General features: G+C 48.8%; 1 protein-coding gene across 1 annotated transcript in view; it reads right to left on the bottom strand.

Moving 5' to 3' along the window:
- LOC139393674 (receptor-type tyrosine-protein phosphatase beta-like) overlaps positions 1-13,273 on the bottom strand; it is a gene marked incomplete at its 5' end in the record, with an annotated part of 94,372 nt that overhangs the window by 32,276 nt on the left and 48,823 nt on the right. Inside the window, 5 exons of the mRNA XM_071142018.1 lie at positions 2,835-2,852; positions 9,124-9,204; positions 9,740-9,845; positions 12,694-12,800; positions 13,030-13,273. The exon at positions 13,030-13,273 is cut by the window's right edge and continues 33 nt beyond it. Coding sequence (XP_070998119.1) covers positions 2,835-2,852; positions 9,124-9,204; positions 9,740-9,845; positions 12,694-12,800; positions 13,030-13,273 — 556 coding nt within the window. The remainder of the gene's footprint in view (positions 1-2,834; positions 2,853-9,123; positions 9,205-9,739; positions 9,846-12,693; positions 12,801-13,029) is intronic.

Genomic DNA, 13,273 nt, shown 5'->3' with positions numbered 1-13,273 from the left:
GCTGAGGGGAGACAGACACATCTTAGACAGGGCTGAGGGGAGACAGACAGACACATCTTAGACAGGGCTGAGGGGAGACAGACAGACACATCTTAGACGGGGCTGAGGGGAGACAGACAGACACATCTTAGACTGGGCTGAGGGGAGACAGACAGACACATCTTAGACTGGGCTGAGGGGAGACAGACAGACACATCTTAGACGGGGCTGAGGGGAGACAGACAGACACATCTTAGACGGAGCTGAGGGGAGACAGACAGACACATCTTAGACGGGGCTGAGGGGAGACAGACAGACACATCTTAGACTGGGCTGAGGGGAGACAGACAGACACATCTTAGACGGAGCTGAGGGGAGACAGACAGACACATCTTAGACTGGGCTGAGGGGAGACAGACAGACACATCTTAGACGGGGCTGAGGGGAGACAGACAGACACATCTTAGACTGGGCTGAGGGGAGACAGACACATCTTAGACTGGGCTGAGGGGAGACAGACAGACACATCTTAGACGGGGCTGAGGGGAGACAGACACATCTTAGACAGGGCTGAGGGGAGACAGACAGACACATCTTAGACAGGGCTGAGGGGAGACAGACAGACACATCTTAGACAGGGCTGAGGGGAGACAGACAGACACATCTTAGACGGGGCTGAGGGGAGACAGACAGACACATCTTAGACGGAGCTGAGGGGAGACAGACAGACACATCTTAGACGGGGCTGAGGGGAGACAGACAGACACATCTTAGACTGGGCTGAGGGGAGACAGACAGACACATCTTAGACGGAGCTGAGGGGAGACAGACAGACACATCTTAGACGGGGCTGAGGGGAGACAGACAGACACATCTTAGACTGGGCTGAGGGGAGACAGACAGACACATCTTAGACGGGGCTGAGGGGAGACAGACAGACACATCTTAGACTGGGCTGAGGGGAGACAGACAGACACATCTTAGACTGGGCTGAGGGGAGACAGACAGACACATCTTAGACTGGGCTGAGGGGAGACAGACAGACACATCTTAGACTGGGCTGAGGGGAGACAGACAGACACATCTTAGACGGAGCTGAGGGGAGACAGACAGACACATCTTAGACGGAGCTGAGGGGAGACAGACAGACACATCTTAGACAGGGCTGAGGGGAGACAGACAGACACATCTTAGACAGGGCTGAGGGGAGACAGACAGACACATCTTAGACGGAGCTGAGGGGAGACAGACAGACACATCTTAGACGGGGCTGAGGGGAGACAGACAGACACATCTTAGACGGGGCTGAGGGGAGACAGACAGACACATCTTAGACTGGGCTGAGGGGAGACAGACAGACACATCTTAGACGGAGCTGAGGGGAGACAGACAGACACATCTTAGACGGGGCTGAGGGGAGACAGACAGACACATCTTAGACGGAGCTGAGGGGAGACAGACAGACACATCTTAGACTGGGCTGAGGGGAGACAGACAGACACATCTTAGACTGGGCTGAGGGGAGACAGACAGACACATCTTAGACGGAGCTGAGGGGAGACAGACAGACACATCTTAGACTGACCTGAGGGGAGACAGACAGACACATCTTAGACAGGGCTGAGGGGAGACAGACAGACACATCTTAGACGGGGCTGAGGGGAGACAGACAGACACATCTTAGACTGGGCTGAGGGGAGACAGACAGACACATCTTAGACGGAGCTGAGGGGAGACAGACAGACACATCTTAGACTGGGCTGAGGGGAGACAGACAGACACATCTTAGACTGGGCTGAGGGGAGACAGACAGACACATCTTAGACGGAGCTGAGGGGAGACAGACAGACACATCTTAGACTGGGCTGAGGGGAGACAGACAGACACATCTTAGACAGGGCTGAGGGGAGACAGACAGACACATCTTAGACGGGGCTGAGGGGAGACAGACAGACACATCTTAGACTGGGCTGAGGGGAGACAGACAGACACATCTTAGACTGGGCTGAGGGGAGACAGACAGACACATCTTAGACTGGGCTGAGGGGAGACAGACAGACACATCTTAGACGGGGCTGAGGGGAGACAGACAGACACATCTTAGACTGGGCTGAGGGGAGACAGACACATCTTAGACTGGGCTGAGGGGAGACAGACAGACACATCTTAGACGGGGCTGAGGGGAGACAGACAGACACATCTTAGACAGGGCTGAGGGGAGACAGACAGACACATCTTAGACAGGGCTGAGGGGAGACAGACAGACACATCTTAGACAGGGCTGAGGGGAGACAGACAGACACATCTTAGACGGGGCTGAGGGGAGACAGACAGACACATCTTAGACAGGGCTGAGGGGAGACAGACAGACACATCTTAGACTGGGCTGAGGGGAGACAGACAGACACATCTTAGACTGGGCTCAGGGGAGACAGACACATCTTAGACTGGGCTGAGGGGAGACAGACAGACACATCTTAGACGGGGCTGAGGGGAGACAGACACATCTTAGACAGGGCTGAGGGGAGACAGACAGACACATCTTAGACAGGGCTGAGGGGAGACAGACAGACACATCTTAGACGGAGCTGAGGGGAGACAGACAGACACATCTTAGACTGGGCTGAGGGGAGACAGACAGACACATCTTAGACTGGGCTGAGGGGAGACAGACAGACACATCTTAGAGAAATGATCTACGAGAATGTAAATGATTCATGAAAACCGTTTATGGAAACAGGATTTATTGTGATTTATTTAGGCCAGATAATAGGACTTGTAATACCACTTGGTCATCCTATTTCATTCAGGATTTCTAGAGACAGAAGATAACATGGAGGGTGTAATAGACGCACCTTGAGATGCGTCGGTTGCTGAAATAAAGAGAAGTAGAGTGTAAGATTAGAACGCTGTGTTCCTATTAAACACATTTCCTTTCATCTTGTTACACACTCCATTTTGTTTCGGCGACTAAGAGATTCAGAACGCCCTCTCTCCTCACACACTAATCTTGTTACTTCCTCACAGACCTACGCCACTCTGCTGAAATGACCTTTAAATTACATTTCCTCGTTTAATTGAATTGAACCTTTATTGAACCAGGTTGTCCCATTGAGGGCTGAAGACCTCCTTCACAAGAGAGACCTGAACATGCAATTACATTGTTTACGACAACCCTGAAGGTTCATTCATTTCCCAGACTGTCTGTTGGTGGTGGACCTATGTTTAGATACTGAGTGTTTGGTGCACAGACAGTGTGTTGAGGTAGACAGGAGTTCACTGTGTTGTCCATCCCCTCTCAGCAGTGACTGACAACCCAGGGATCAATTATGATAGTCCCTCCCCTGTGTCAAGGCCTGCTGACTGATGAGTGACAGCCCAGGGATCAATGATGGTTGTCCCTCCCTTGTGTCAAGGCCTGTTGACTGGTGAGTGAAAACCCAGGGATCAATGATGGTAGTCCCTCCCCTGTGTCAAGGCCTGCTGGCTGGTGAGTGAAAACCCAGGGATCAATGATGGTTGTTCACCAACAGAACAGAGTGGTTTAAACCCCTTCCTGTTATCGATCTGCAACAACCTAGTGGATGATTGCATCCATTATTTCAGCACAAACCCACACGCATGCACACATGAGCGCATGTACACACACACACACATCTATTTTTAGAGACAGGGAGAATGACATCTCTCTCTGTCCCTTCACTCATACTGATTAAGGTTCCCTGCGAGTCAGTGTGACGATGGACAGAAAAAACATTGGATGGCATCAGAGGAGAAGTGACGAGAGGAGAGAGAAAAGGATGGAGAGAGGGAAGGATGGAGAGAGAGAAGGGTGGAGAGAGGGAAGGATGGAGAGAGGGAAGGGTGGAGAGAGGGAAGGATGGAGAGATGGAAGGATGGAGGGATGGAGAGATGGAAGGATGAGAGAGGGAAGGATGGAGAGATGGAAGGATGGAGAGATGGAAGGATGGAGAGAGGGAAGGATGGAGAGAGGGAAGGATGGAGAGATGGATGGATGGAGAGATGGAAAGAGGGAAGGATGGAGAGATGGAAGGATGGAGAGAGGGAAGGATGGAGAGATGGAAGGATGGAGAGATGGAGAGATGGAAAGAGGGAAGGATGGAGAGATGGAAAGAGGGAAGGATGGAGAGATGGAAGGATGGAGGGATGGAGAGAGGGAAGGATGGAGAGAGGGAAGGATGGAGAGATGGAAGGATGGAGAGATGGAAGGATGGAGAGATGGAAGGATGGAGAGATGGAAGGATGGAGAGATGGAAGGATGGAGAGAGGGAAGGATGGAGAGATGGAAGGATGGAGGGATGGAGAGATGGAAGGATGGAGAGAGGGAAGGATGGAGAGAGGGAAGGATAGAGAGATGGAAAGAGGGAAGGATGGAGAGATGGAAGGATGGAGGGATGGAGAGATGGAAGGATGGAGAGAGGGAAGGATGGAGAGAGGGAAGGATGGAGAGATGGCAGGATGGAGAGAGGGAAGGATGGAGAGAGGGAAGGATGGAGAGATGGAAGGATGGAGAGATGGAAAGAGGGAAGGATGGAGAGATGGAAGGATGGAGGGATGGAGAGAGGGAAGGATGGAGAGAGGGAAGGATGGAGAGATGGAAGGATGGAGAGATGGAAGGATGGAGAGATGGAAGGATGGAGAGATGGAAGGATGGAGAGATGGAAGGATGGAGAGAGGGAAGGATGGAGAGAGGGAAGGATGGAGGGATGGAAGGATGGAGGGATGGAGAGATGGAAGGATGGAGAGAGGGAAGGATGGAGAGAGGGAAGGATGGAGAGATGGAAGGATGGAGGGATGGAGAGATGGAGAGATGGAAGGATGGAGAGAGGGAAGGATGGAGAGAGGGAAGGATGGAGAGATGGCAGGATGGAGAGAGGGAAGGATGGAGAGATGGAAGGATGGAGAGATGGAAGGATGGAGGGATGGAAGGATGGAGAGATGGAAGGATGGAGAGATGGAAGGATGGAGAGATGGCAGGATGGAGAGAGGGAAGGATGGAGAGAGGGAAGGATGGAGGGATGGAGAGATGGAAGGATGGAGAGAGGGAAGGATGGAGAGATGGAAGGATGGAGGGATGGAGAGATGGAAGGATGGAGAGAGGGAAGGATGGAGAGAGGGAAGGATGGAGAGATGGAAGGATGGAGGGATGGAGAGATGGAAGGATGGAGAGAGGGAAGGATGGAGAGATGGAAGGATGGAAGGATGGAGAGATGGAAGGATGGAGAGAGGGAAGGATGGAGAGAGGGAAGGATGGAGAGATGGAAGGATGGAGAGAGGGAAGGATGGAGAGAGGGAAGGATGGAGAGAGGGAAGGATGGAGAGAGGGAAAGATGGAGAGAGAGAAGGATGGAGAGATGGAAGGATGGAGAGAGGGAAGGATGGAGAGAGGGAAGGATGGAGAGAGGGAAGGATGGAGATGGCCTCATTCTGTCATTACATGTCAAATCAATGAACTGCTAGTCCTTCTCTCTGCTCTGATCCCCATGTCAATCACTGGTTTTAAGTCATGTTTATTTCAGCAGTGCTCTTTGTGATCTCTTTTCTCTGACAGTCACTCGTTGGAAGGACTAGGAGGGAGGAAGTGACTTCAGTATTTGCTTGTCACTCCTTCAGTCTCAAGTAATGTCTTCCCTATAATCTTCACTACAATGCAATTACACACGAAGACAAGTTGGTCTCTAGGTGCTTCTAAACTCAAGGAGCGTACAGTTGTAATGAACAACTCTTTATGATTCAGACATTGAAATCAGACATTAAAATCAGACGTTGAAATCAGACGTTGAAATCAGACGTTGAAATCGGACATTAAAATCAGACGTTGAAATTAGATATTAAAATCATCTTTATAAACATGTCCTCAGCAGGCATATAAAGAGACACTGAATCTGCAGCCTGATCTCCTCTGGCAGACCATTCCAAAGTCTAGGGGCCCTAATTGCAAATTGTTTTCAACCTGGACTTTGGAATGGTCAACAGTGCCATGCCAGATGATCTCAGGCTGTGTCCTGGCTCATAGGGAGATGAATGGTCAACAGTGCCATGCCAGATGATCTCAGGCTGTGTCCTGGCTCATGGGGAGATGAATGGTCAACAGTGCCATGCCAGATGATCTCAGGTTGTGTCCTGGCTCATAGGGAGATGAATGGTCAACAGTGCCATGCCAGAGGATCTCAGGCTGCGTCCTGGCTCATAGGGAGATGAATGGTCAACAGTGCCATGCCAGATGATCTCAGGCTGTGTCCTGGCTCATGGGGAGATGAATGGTCAACAGTGCCATGCCAGATGATCTCAGGCTGTGTCCTGGCTCATAGGGAGATGAATGGTCAACAGTGCCCTGCCAGAGGATCTCAAGCTGTGTCCTGGCTCATAGGGAGATGAATGGTCAACAGTGCCCTGCCAGAGGATCTCAAGCTGTGTCCTGGCTCATAGGGAGATGAATGGTCAACAGTGCCCTGCCAGAGGATCTCAAGCTGTGTCCTGGCTCATAGGGAGATGAATGGTCAACAGTGCCATGCCAGATGATCTCAGGTTGTGTCCTGGCTCATAGGGAGATGAATGGTCAACAGTGCCCTGCTAGAGGATCTCATGCTGTGTCCTGGCTCATAGGGAGATGAATGGTCAACAGTGCCCTGCCAGAGGATCTCAAGCTGTGTCCTGGCTCATAGGGAGATGGATGATCAGAGATATAGGCTGGGGATAAACCAAACCTAGCCTTTAAAACGTGATTAATACAAGGTTACTATCTATTCTAAAAGTGACTGGTAGCTCGTTCAGAGAAACTAGATGAGGTGTGATATGGCTCCATTTCCTGGTGCCTGTTAAAAGCCGACCTGCAGCGGTTTTAACTAACTGGGGTGATTTCGGACTGGCACATGCACACAGAGAGTTACAGTAATCTGGGCATGAGGCAATACAAGCATGTAGGAGTTTCTCCAAATCAGTGGCTGAGATAAAAGACTTGACATTAGCTAGCTTGGTCACTGGATAAGGGTAGCTACACTGGCTTGGTCACTGGTGAAGGGTAGCTATGCTAGCTTGGTCATTGGTGAAGGGTAGCTACGCTAGCTTAGTCACTGGTGAAGTGTAGTTATGCTAGGTTAGTCACTGGTGAAGGGTAGCTACGCTAGCTTAGTCATTGGTGAAGGGTAGCTATGCTAGGTTAGTCACTGGTAAAGGGTAGCTACGCTAGCTTAGTCACTGGTGAAGTGTAGTTATGCTAGGTTAGTCACTGGTGAAGGGTAGCTACGCTAGCTTAGTCACTGGTGAAGTGTAGTTATGCTAGGTTAGTCACTGGTGAAGGGTAGCTACGCTAGCTTAGTCATTGGTGAAGGGTAGCTATGCTAGGTTAGTCACTGGTAAAGGGTAGCTACGCTAGCTTAGTCACTGGTGAAAATTAGCTACACTAGCTTGGTTACTGGATAAGGGCAGCTACACTAGGTTAGTCATTGGTGAAGGGTAGCTACGCTAGCTTAGTCACTGGTGAAGGGTAGCTATGCTACGTTAGTCATTGGTGAAGGGTAGCTACGCTAGGTTAGTCACTGGTGAAGGGTAGCTACGCTAGCTTAGTCACTGGTGAAAGGTAGCTAAACTAGCTTGGTCACTGGATAAGGGTAGCTACGCTAGGTTAGTCATTGGTGAAGGGTAGCTACGCTAGGTTAGTCACTGGTGAAGGGTAGCTACGCTAGCTTAGTCACTGGTGAAAGGTAGCTAAACTAGCTTGGTCACTGGATAAGGGTAGCTACGCTAGCTTAGTCACTGGTGAAGGGTAGCTACGCTAGGTTAGTCATTGGTGAAGGGTAGCTACTCTAGATTAGTCACTGGTGAAGGGTAGCTACGCTAGCTTAGTCACTGGTGAAAGGTAGCTAAACTAGCTTGGTCACTGGATAAGGGTAGCTACGCTAGCTTAGTCACTGGTGAAAGGTAGCTAAACTAGCTTGGTCACTGGATGAGGGTAGCTACGCTAGCTTGGTCATTGGTGAAGGGTAGCTATGCTAGCATGGTCACTCGTGAAGGGTAGCTATGCTAGCTTGGTCACTGGTGAAAATTAGCTACACTAGCTTGGTCACTGGATAAGGGTAGCTACGCTAGGTTAGTCACTGGTGAAGGGTAGCTATGCTAGGTTAGTCATTGGTGAAGGGTAGCTACGCTAGGTTAGTCACTGGTGAAGGGTAGCTACGCTAGCTTAGTCACTGGTGAAAGGTAGCTAAACTAGCTTGGTCACTGGATAAGGGTAGCTACGCTAGCTTAGTCACTGGTGAAGGGTAGCTACGCTAGGTTAGTCATTGGTGAAGGGTAGCTACTCTAGGTTAGTCACTGGTGAAGGGTAGCTACGCTAGCCTAGTCACTGGTGAAAGGTAGCTAAACTAGCTTGGTCACTGGATAAGGGTAGCTACGCTAGCTTAGTCACTGGTGAAAGGTAGCTAAACTAGCTTGGTCACTGGATAAGGGTAGCTACGCTAGCTTGGTCATTGGTGAAGGGTAGCTATGCTAGCTTGGTCACTGGTGAAGGGTAGCTATGCTAGCTTGGTCACTGGTGAAGGGTAGCTATGCTAGCTTGGTCACTGGTGAAGGGTAGCTACGCTAGCTTGGTCACTGGTGAAGGGTAGCTACGCTAGCTTGGTCACTGGTGAAGGGTAGCTACGCTAGCTTGGTCACTGGTGAAGGGTAGCTACGCTAGCTTGGTCACCGGTGAAGGGTAGCTACGCTAGCTTGGTCACTGGGTCTGATTGGTAAATAGACCTGCGTGTGTTCCACCTATCAGAGAACCTGAACGTTACGATTGCGGATGACGTCACCAAGGGGAAGCGTATACAGAGAAAAAGGATTCTGTGTGTCTCACCTTCTGACTCCAACGGATTCTGGATTCCATGTGTAACGGATGTGAAATAGCTAGCTTAGTTAGCGGTGGTGCGCGCTAAATAGCGTTTCAATCGGTGACTTCACTTGCTCTGAGACCTTGAAGTAGTGGTTCCCCTTGCTGTCTGCAAGGGCCGTGGCTTTTGTGGAGCGATGGGTAACGATGCTTCGTGGGTGACTGTTGTTGATGTGTGCAGAGGGTCCCTGGTTCGCGCCCGGGTATGGGCGAGGGCACGGTCTAAAGTTATACTGTTACATGTGTCTCACCTTCTGACTCCAACGTACATCCCTGATGTGGGCCCCTGCTTCCACATGCTCATCCGTACCACTGGGCTCTCCTGTACTGCCCTGTGTACACACAAACATGCAATCAATTCAACTATAAATCAATATCTTTTTTTAACCCAAATAGTAAAATTGTATTAGATTTGCCTGAATGGGTAGCACAATGTACAACACACAACGCACACGAACACACACAGGCACGCACTACAGTACGTCTGTCCAGCAGCAAATGACTCATTCTTCAGTCATTTATACATAATTCCTAATTACATAGTCGTTAGCGTGACACATGATAGGTTCTGGACTCTACAATAAGGTTAGACATCATTGGTAGACTGAGTTTGAGGATGCCGATCATTAGAGCTCCAGCTTACTTCCTGTATAAATAACAAACAGAAACATTATTTACTGTCTAATAGCTCAAGACACGTGAAAATATACATGTGAGTTCCAGCGTTATTTTTGTTTCGTGTCCCCAAAGGAGTGTCAAACTGTGTTAACCCACTGAGCTAAAGCCTAGGCATTATCCCAGAGAGGTAACACAGGTCTTCAGGTCTCAGGCAAGGTGAAACATCCCAGTCCCGGACTAGACACTCACACTTTACGGACTCTCTGCCTGTAGACGAGGAGGGAGACGACGGCGATCAACATTCCGATCAGGAACATTCCGGCGCTGATGCCCTCGATGACTCCGCTGAGGGGCTCTGGGAGAGAAAACAATAACACACAAACAGCCATGAATAAAACCCCTTACTGTGACTATAGTAGTTAAACCCCTTACTGTGACAGTGACTATAGTAGTAAACCCCTTACTGTGACAGTGACTATAGTAATAAACCCCTTACTGTGACAGTGACTATAGTAATAAACCCCTTACTGTGACTATAGTAATAAACCCCTTACAGTGACTATAGTAGTTAAACCCCTTACTGTGACAGTGACTATAGTAATAAACCCTTTACTGTGACTATAGTAGTTAAACCCCTTACTGTGACAGTGACTATAGTAGTAAACCCCTTACTGTGACAGTGACTATAGTAATAAAATCATCTTACTGTGACAGTGACTATAGTAGTAAAATCCCTTACTGTGACTATAGTAGTAAACCCCTTACTGTGACTATAGTAGTAAACCCCTTACTGTGACTATAGTAGTAAACCCCTTACTGTGACTATAGTAGTAAACCCCTTACTGTGACAGTGACCTAGTACTGTGACTACTAGTTAGTCTCCTCGATCAAAACTTTTGTGGCCCTTCCCCAATCTTTTATTGGAATCAGGGGAGCAGAGCGAGTTGTTTTAATTTTCTCCATAATACTGGTGCTATATTTGATGGATCAATGTTAAAGACAGAGCGGAGGTGAGTGAGAAATAGGAACCATTTGAGCAGGAGATTAAAGCACTATATTCTTAGATAGCACTGCAGGGTTTAATGTCTAAATCAATGGACGAGAGTACTTGCACACAACGCAATCTCACTGCTGTAATAGGTGTAATGTTACTGCCAGTGTACAGTGGTTTCTGAAAGCATTCAGACACCTTGACTTTTCCCACATGTTGTTACGCTACGCAGCCTTATTCTAAAATGGATAAAATATTTGTTTCCATCATCAATCTAAACACAATATCCCATAATGACAAAGCGAAAACAGGTTTTTAGAAATGTTGGCAAATGAATAAAAACACAAAAACAGGAATAGCTTATTTGCATAAGTATTCAGACCCTTTGCTATGAAACTGGAAATTGATCTCAGTTGCATCCTGTTCCCCTGAATCATCCTTGAGATATATCTGCAACTAGATTGGAGTCCACCTGGTGTAAATTCAATTGATTGGACATGATTTGGAAAGGCACACGTCTGTCTATATCAGGTCCCACAGTTGTCAGTGCATGTCAGAGCAAAAACCAAGCCATGAGGTCAAAGGAATTGTCAGTAGAGCTTCGAGACAGGATTGTGTCGAGGCACAGATCTGGGGAAGGGGCACCAAAATATTTCTGCAGCATTGAAGGTCCCCGAGAACACAGTGGCCACCATCATTCTTAAATGGAAGAAGTTTGGAATCACCAAGACTCTTCCTAGAGGTTGTCGCCTGGCCACTGAGCAATCGGGGGAGAAGGGCCTTGGTCAGGGAGATGACCAAGACCCCTATGGTCACTCTGACAGAGCTCTAGAGTTCCTCTGTGGAGATGGGAGAACCTTCCAGTAAGACAACCATCTCTGCAGCACTCCACCAATCAGGCCTTTATGGTAGAGTGGCCAGACGGAAGCCACTCATCAGTAAAAGACACATGACAGCCACTTGGAATTTGACAAAAGGCACCTAAAGGACTCTCATACCATGAGAAACAAGATTCTCTGCTGATGAAACCAATATTGAACTATTTGGCCTGAATGCCAAGCATCACGTCTGGAGGAAACCTGCCACCATCCCTACAGTGAAGCATTGTGGTTGCAGCATGTGTGGAGATGTTTTTCAGCAGCAGGAACTGGGAGACTAGTCAGGATTGAGGGAAAGATGAACGGAGCAAAGTGCAGAGAGATCCTTGATGAAAACCTGCTCCAGAGCGCTCAGGACCTCAGACTGGGGCAAAGGTTTACCTTCCAACAACGACCCTAAGCACAAAGCCAAGACAACGCAGGTGTGGCTTTCGGACAAGTCTCTGAATGTCCTTGAGTGGCCCAGCCAGAGCCCAGACTTGAAAATAGATGTGCAGCGACACTCTCCATCCAACCTGACAGATCTTGAGAGGATCTACAGAGAAGAATGGGAGAAACTCCCCAAATACAGGTGTGCCAAGCTTGTAGCGTCATACCCAAGAAGACTCAAGGCTGTAATCGCTGCCAACGGTGTTCCAACAAAGCACTGAGTAAAGGGTCTGAATACTTACGGAAATGTAATATTTCTGTGAAAACAACTATTTCATCCATTTTAGAATGAGGCTGTAACGTAACAAAATGTGGAAAAGGTCAAGGGGTCTGAATACTTTGGCAGTGCATTGGCCGCATTTAATCGGTGCACCTGCATGTAAACTTAGAACAGGTTGGAAAGGTCAGAGATTTATTTTATTATACAGGATGGCTTGTTAAGATTAATGACTTTTTTCAGACATCAAGAAGGAGAGAGAGAGAGAGAGAGAGAGAGAGAGAGAGAGAGAGAGAGAGAGAGAGAGAGAGAGAAAGAGAGACAGAGAGAGAGAGAGAGAGAGAGAGAGAGAGACAGAGAGAGAGAGAGAGAGAGAGAGAGAGAGAGAGAGAGAGAGAGAGAGAGAGAGAGAGAGAGAGAGAGAGAGAGAGAGAGAGAGAGAGAGAGAGAGAGAGAGAAAATGGGGGGGTGGAGAGAGAGAAGGATGGGAGAGAGAAAGAAAGGGAGAGAGAGGGTGAGAGAGGGAGAGAGAGGGAGAGAGATTAGAGGATGAGGGTCAGCGGTAGAGGGTATATAGTGTGGCTTGACCTGCTTGTGTCCTGATGGGTGGAGACAGGAAGTGTCAGAGTAATGGAGAGAGAGGGAAGGAGAGGGGGAAGAGAGGGCCAGGATCAGAGGTAAAGCTCACCTGATTGTGTCCTGATGGGTGGAGACAGGAAGGTGTCCCTGTAGAGAGGTTGGGGGAACTCTCTGTGGTCTTCGTCAAACAGCTGAGTGAAGGCACGGACACTGATTCTGCACAGAGAACAGAGAACAGCCATTGACTTCCATTAGTATCAACTTACATCAAATTATTTCCCTGGTGAGCATAAATGGCTATAATATACTGCCTTATTTTGCCCTCTTAGACAAGGTCAAGGGTTAGTATGACCTGTAAGACTTGATTAGGATGGGTGTTTTTTTTTAAAGGTAATTCAAACCTAGGTAAAGTGTTTGGTTTGTGTGGGGCCATATTATTGTTTACCTGTAGGCAGTCTTAGGCTTGAGAGGCCCATCACAGAAGTGGTAGAGATCACTGCTGTGATCGTTATCATCATCCTCCTCTGAATCACAAGGCCCTCCCAGGCGATCCAGCCCCGCCCCCAGGTTGACCTCAAACACATGCCCAGCTCCCATTCCCTGTTCCTGGGCACAGCCACTGGGAAAGTAGCCTGTCTGGTAGGCCCGCACGGAACTGTTGGTTCTGTAGTCCTGGAAGGAAGGTAGAG

This window comes from Oncorhynchus clarkii, unplaced genomic scaffold, assembly GCF_045791955.1.
Source record: "Oncorhynchus clarkii lewisi isolate Uvic-CL-2024 unplaced genomic scaffold, UVic_Ocla_1.0 unplaced_contig_795_pilon_pilon, whole genome shotgun sequence".
Classification (NCBI taxonomy): domain Eukaryota; kingdom Metazoa; phylum Chordata; class Actinopteri; order Salmoniformes; family Salmonidae; genus Oncorhynchus; species Oncorhynchus clarkii.
Note: the sequence above shows the minus strand (reverse complement) of the source record. Positions and strands in the feature narration are given on the sequence as shown.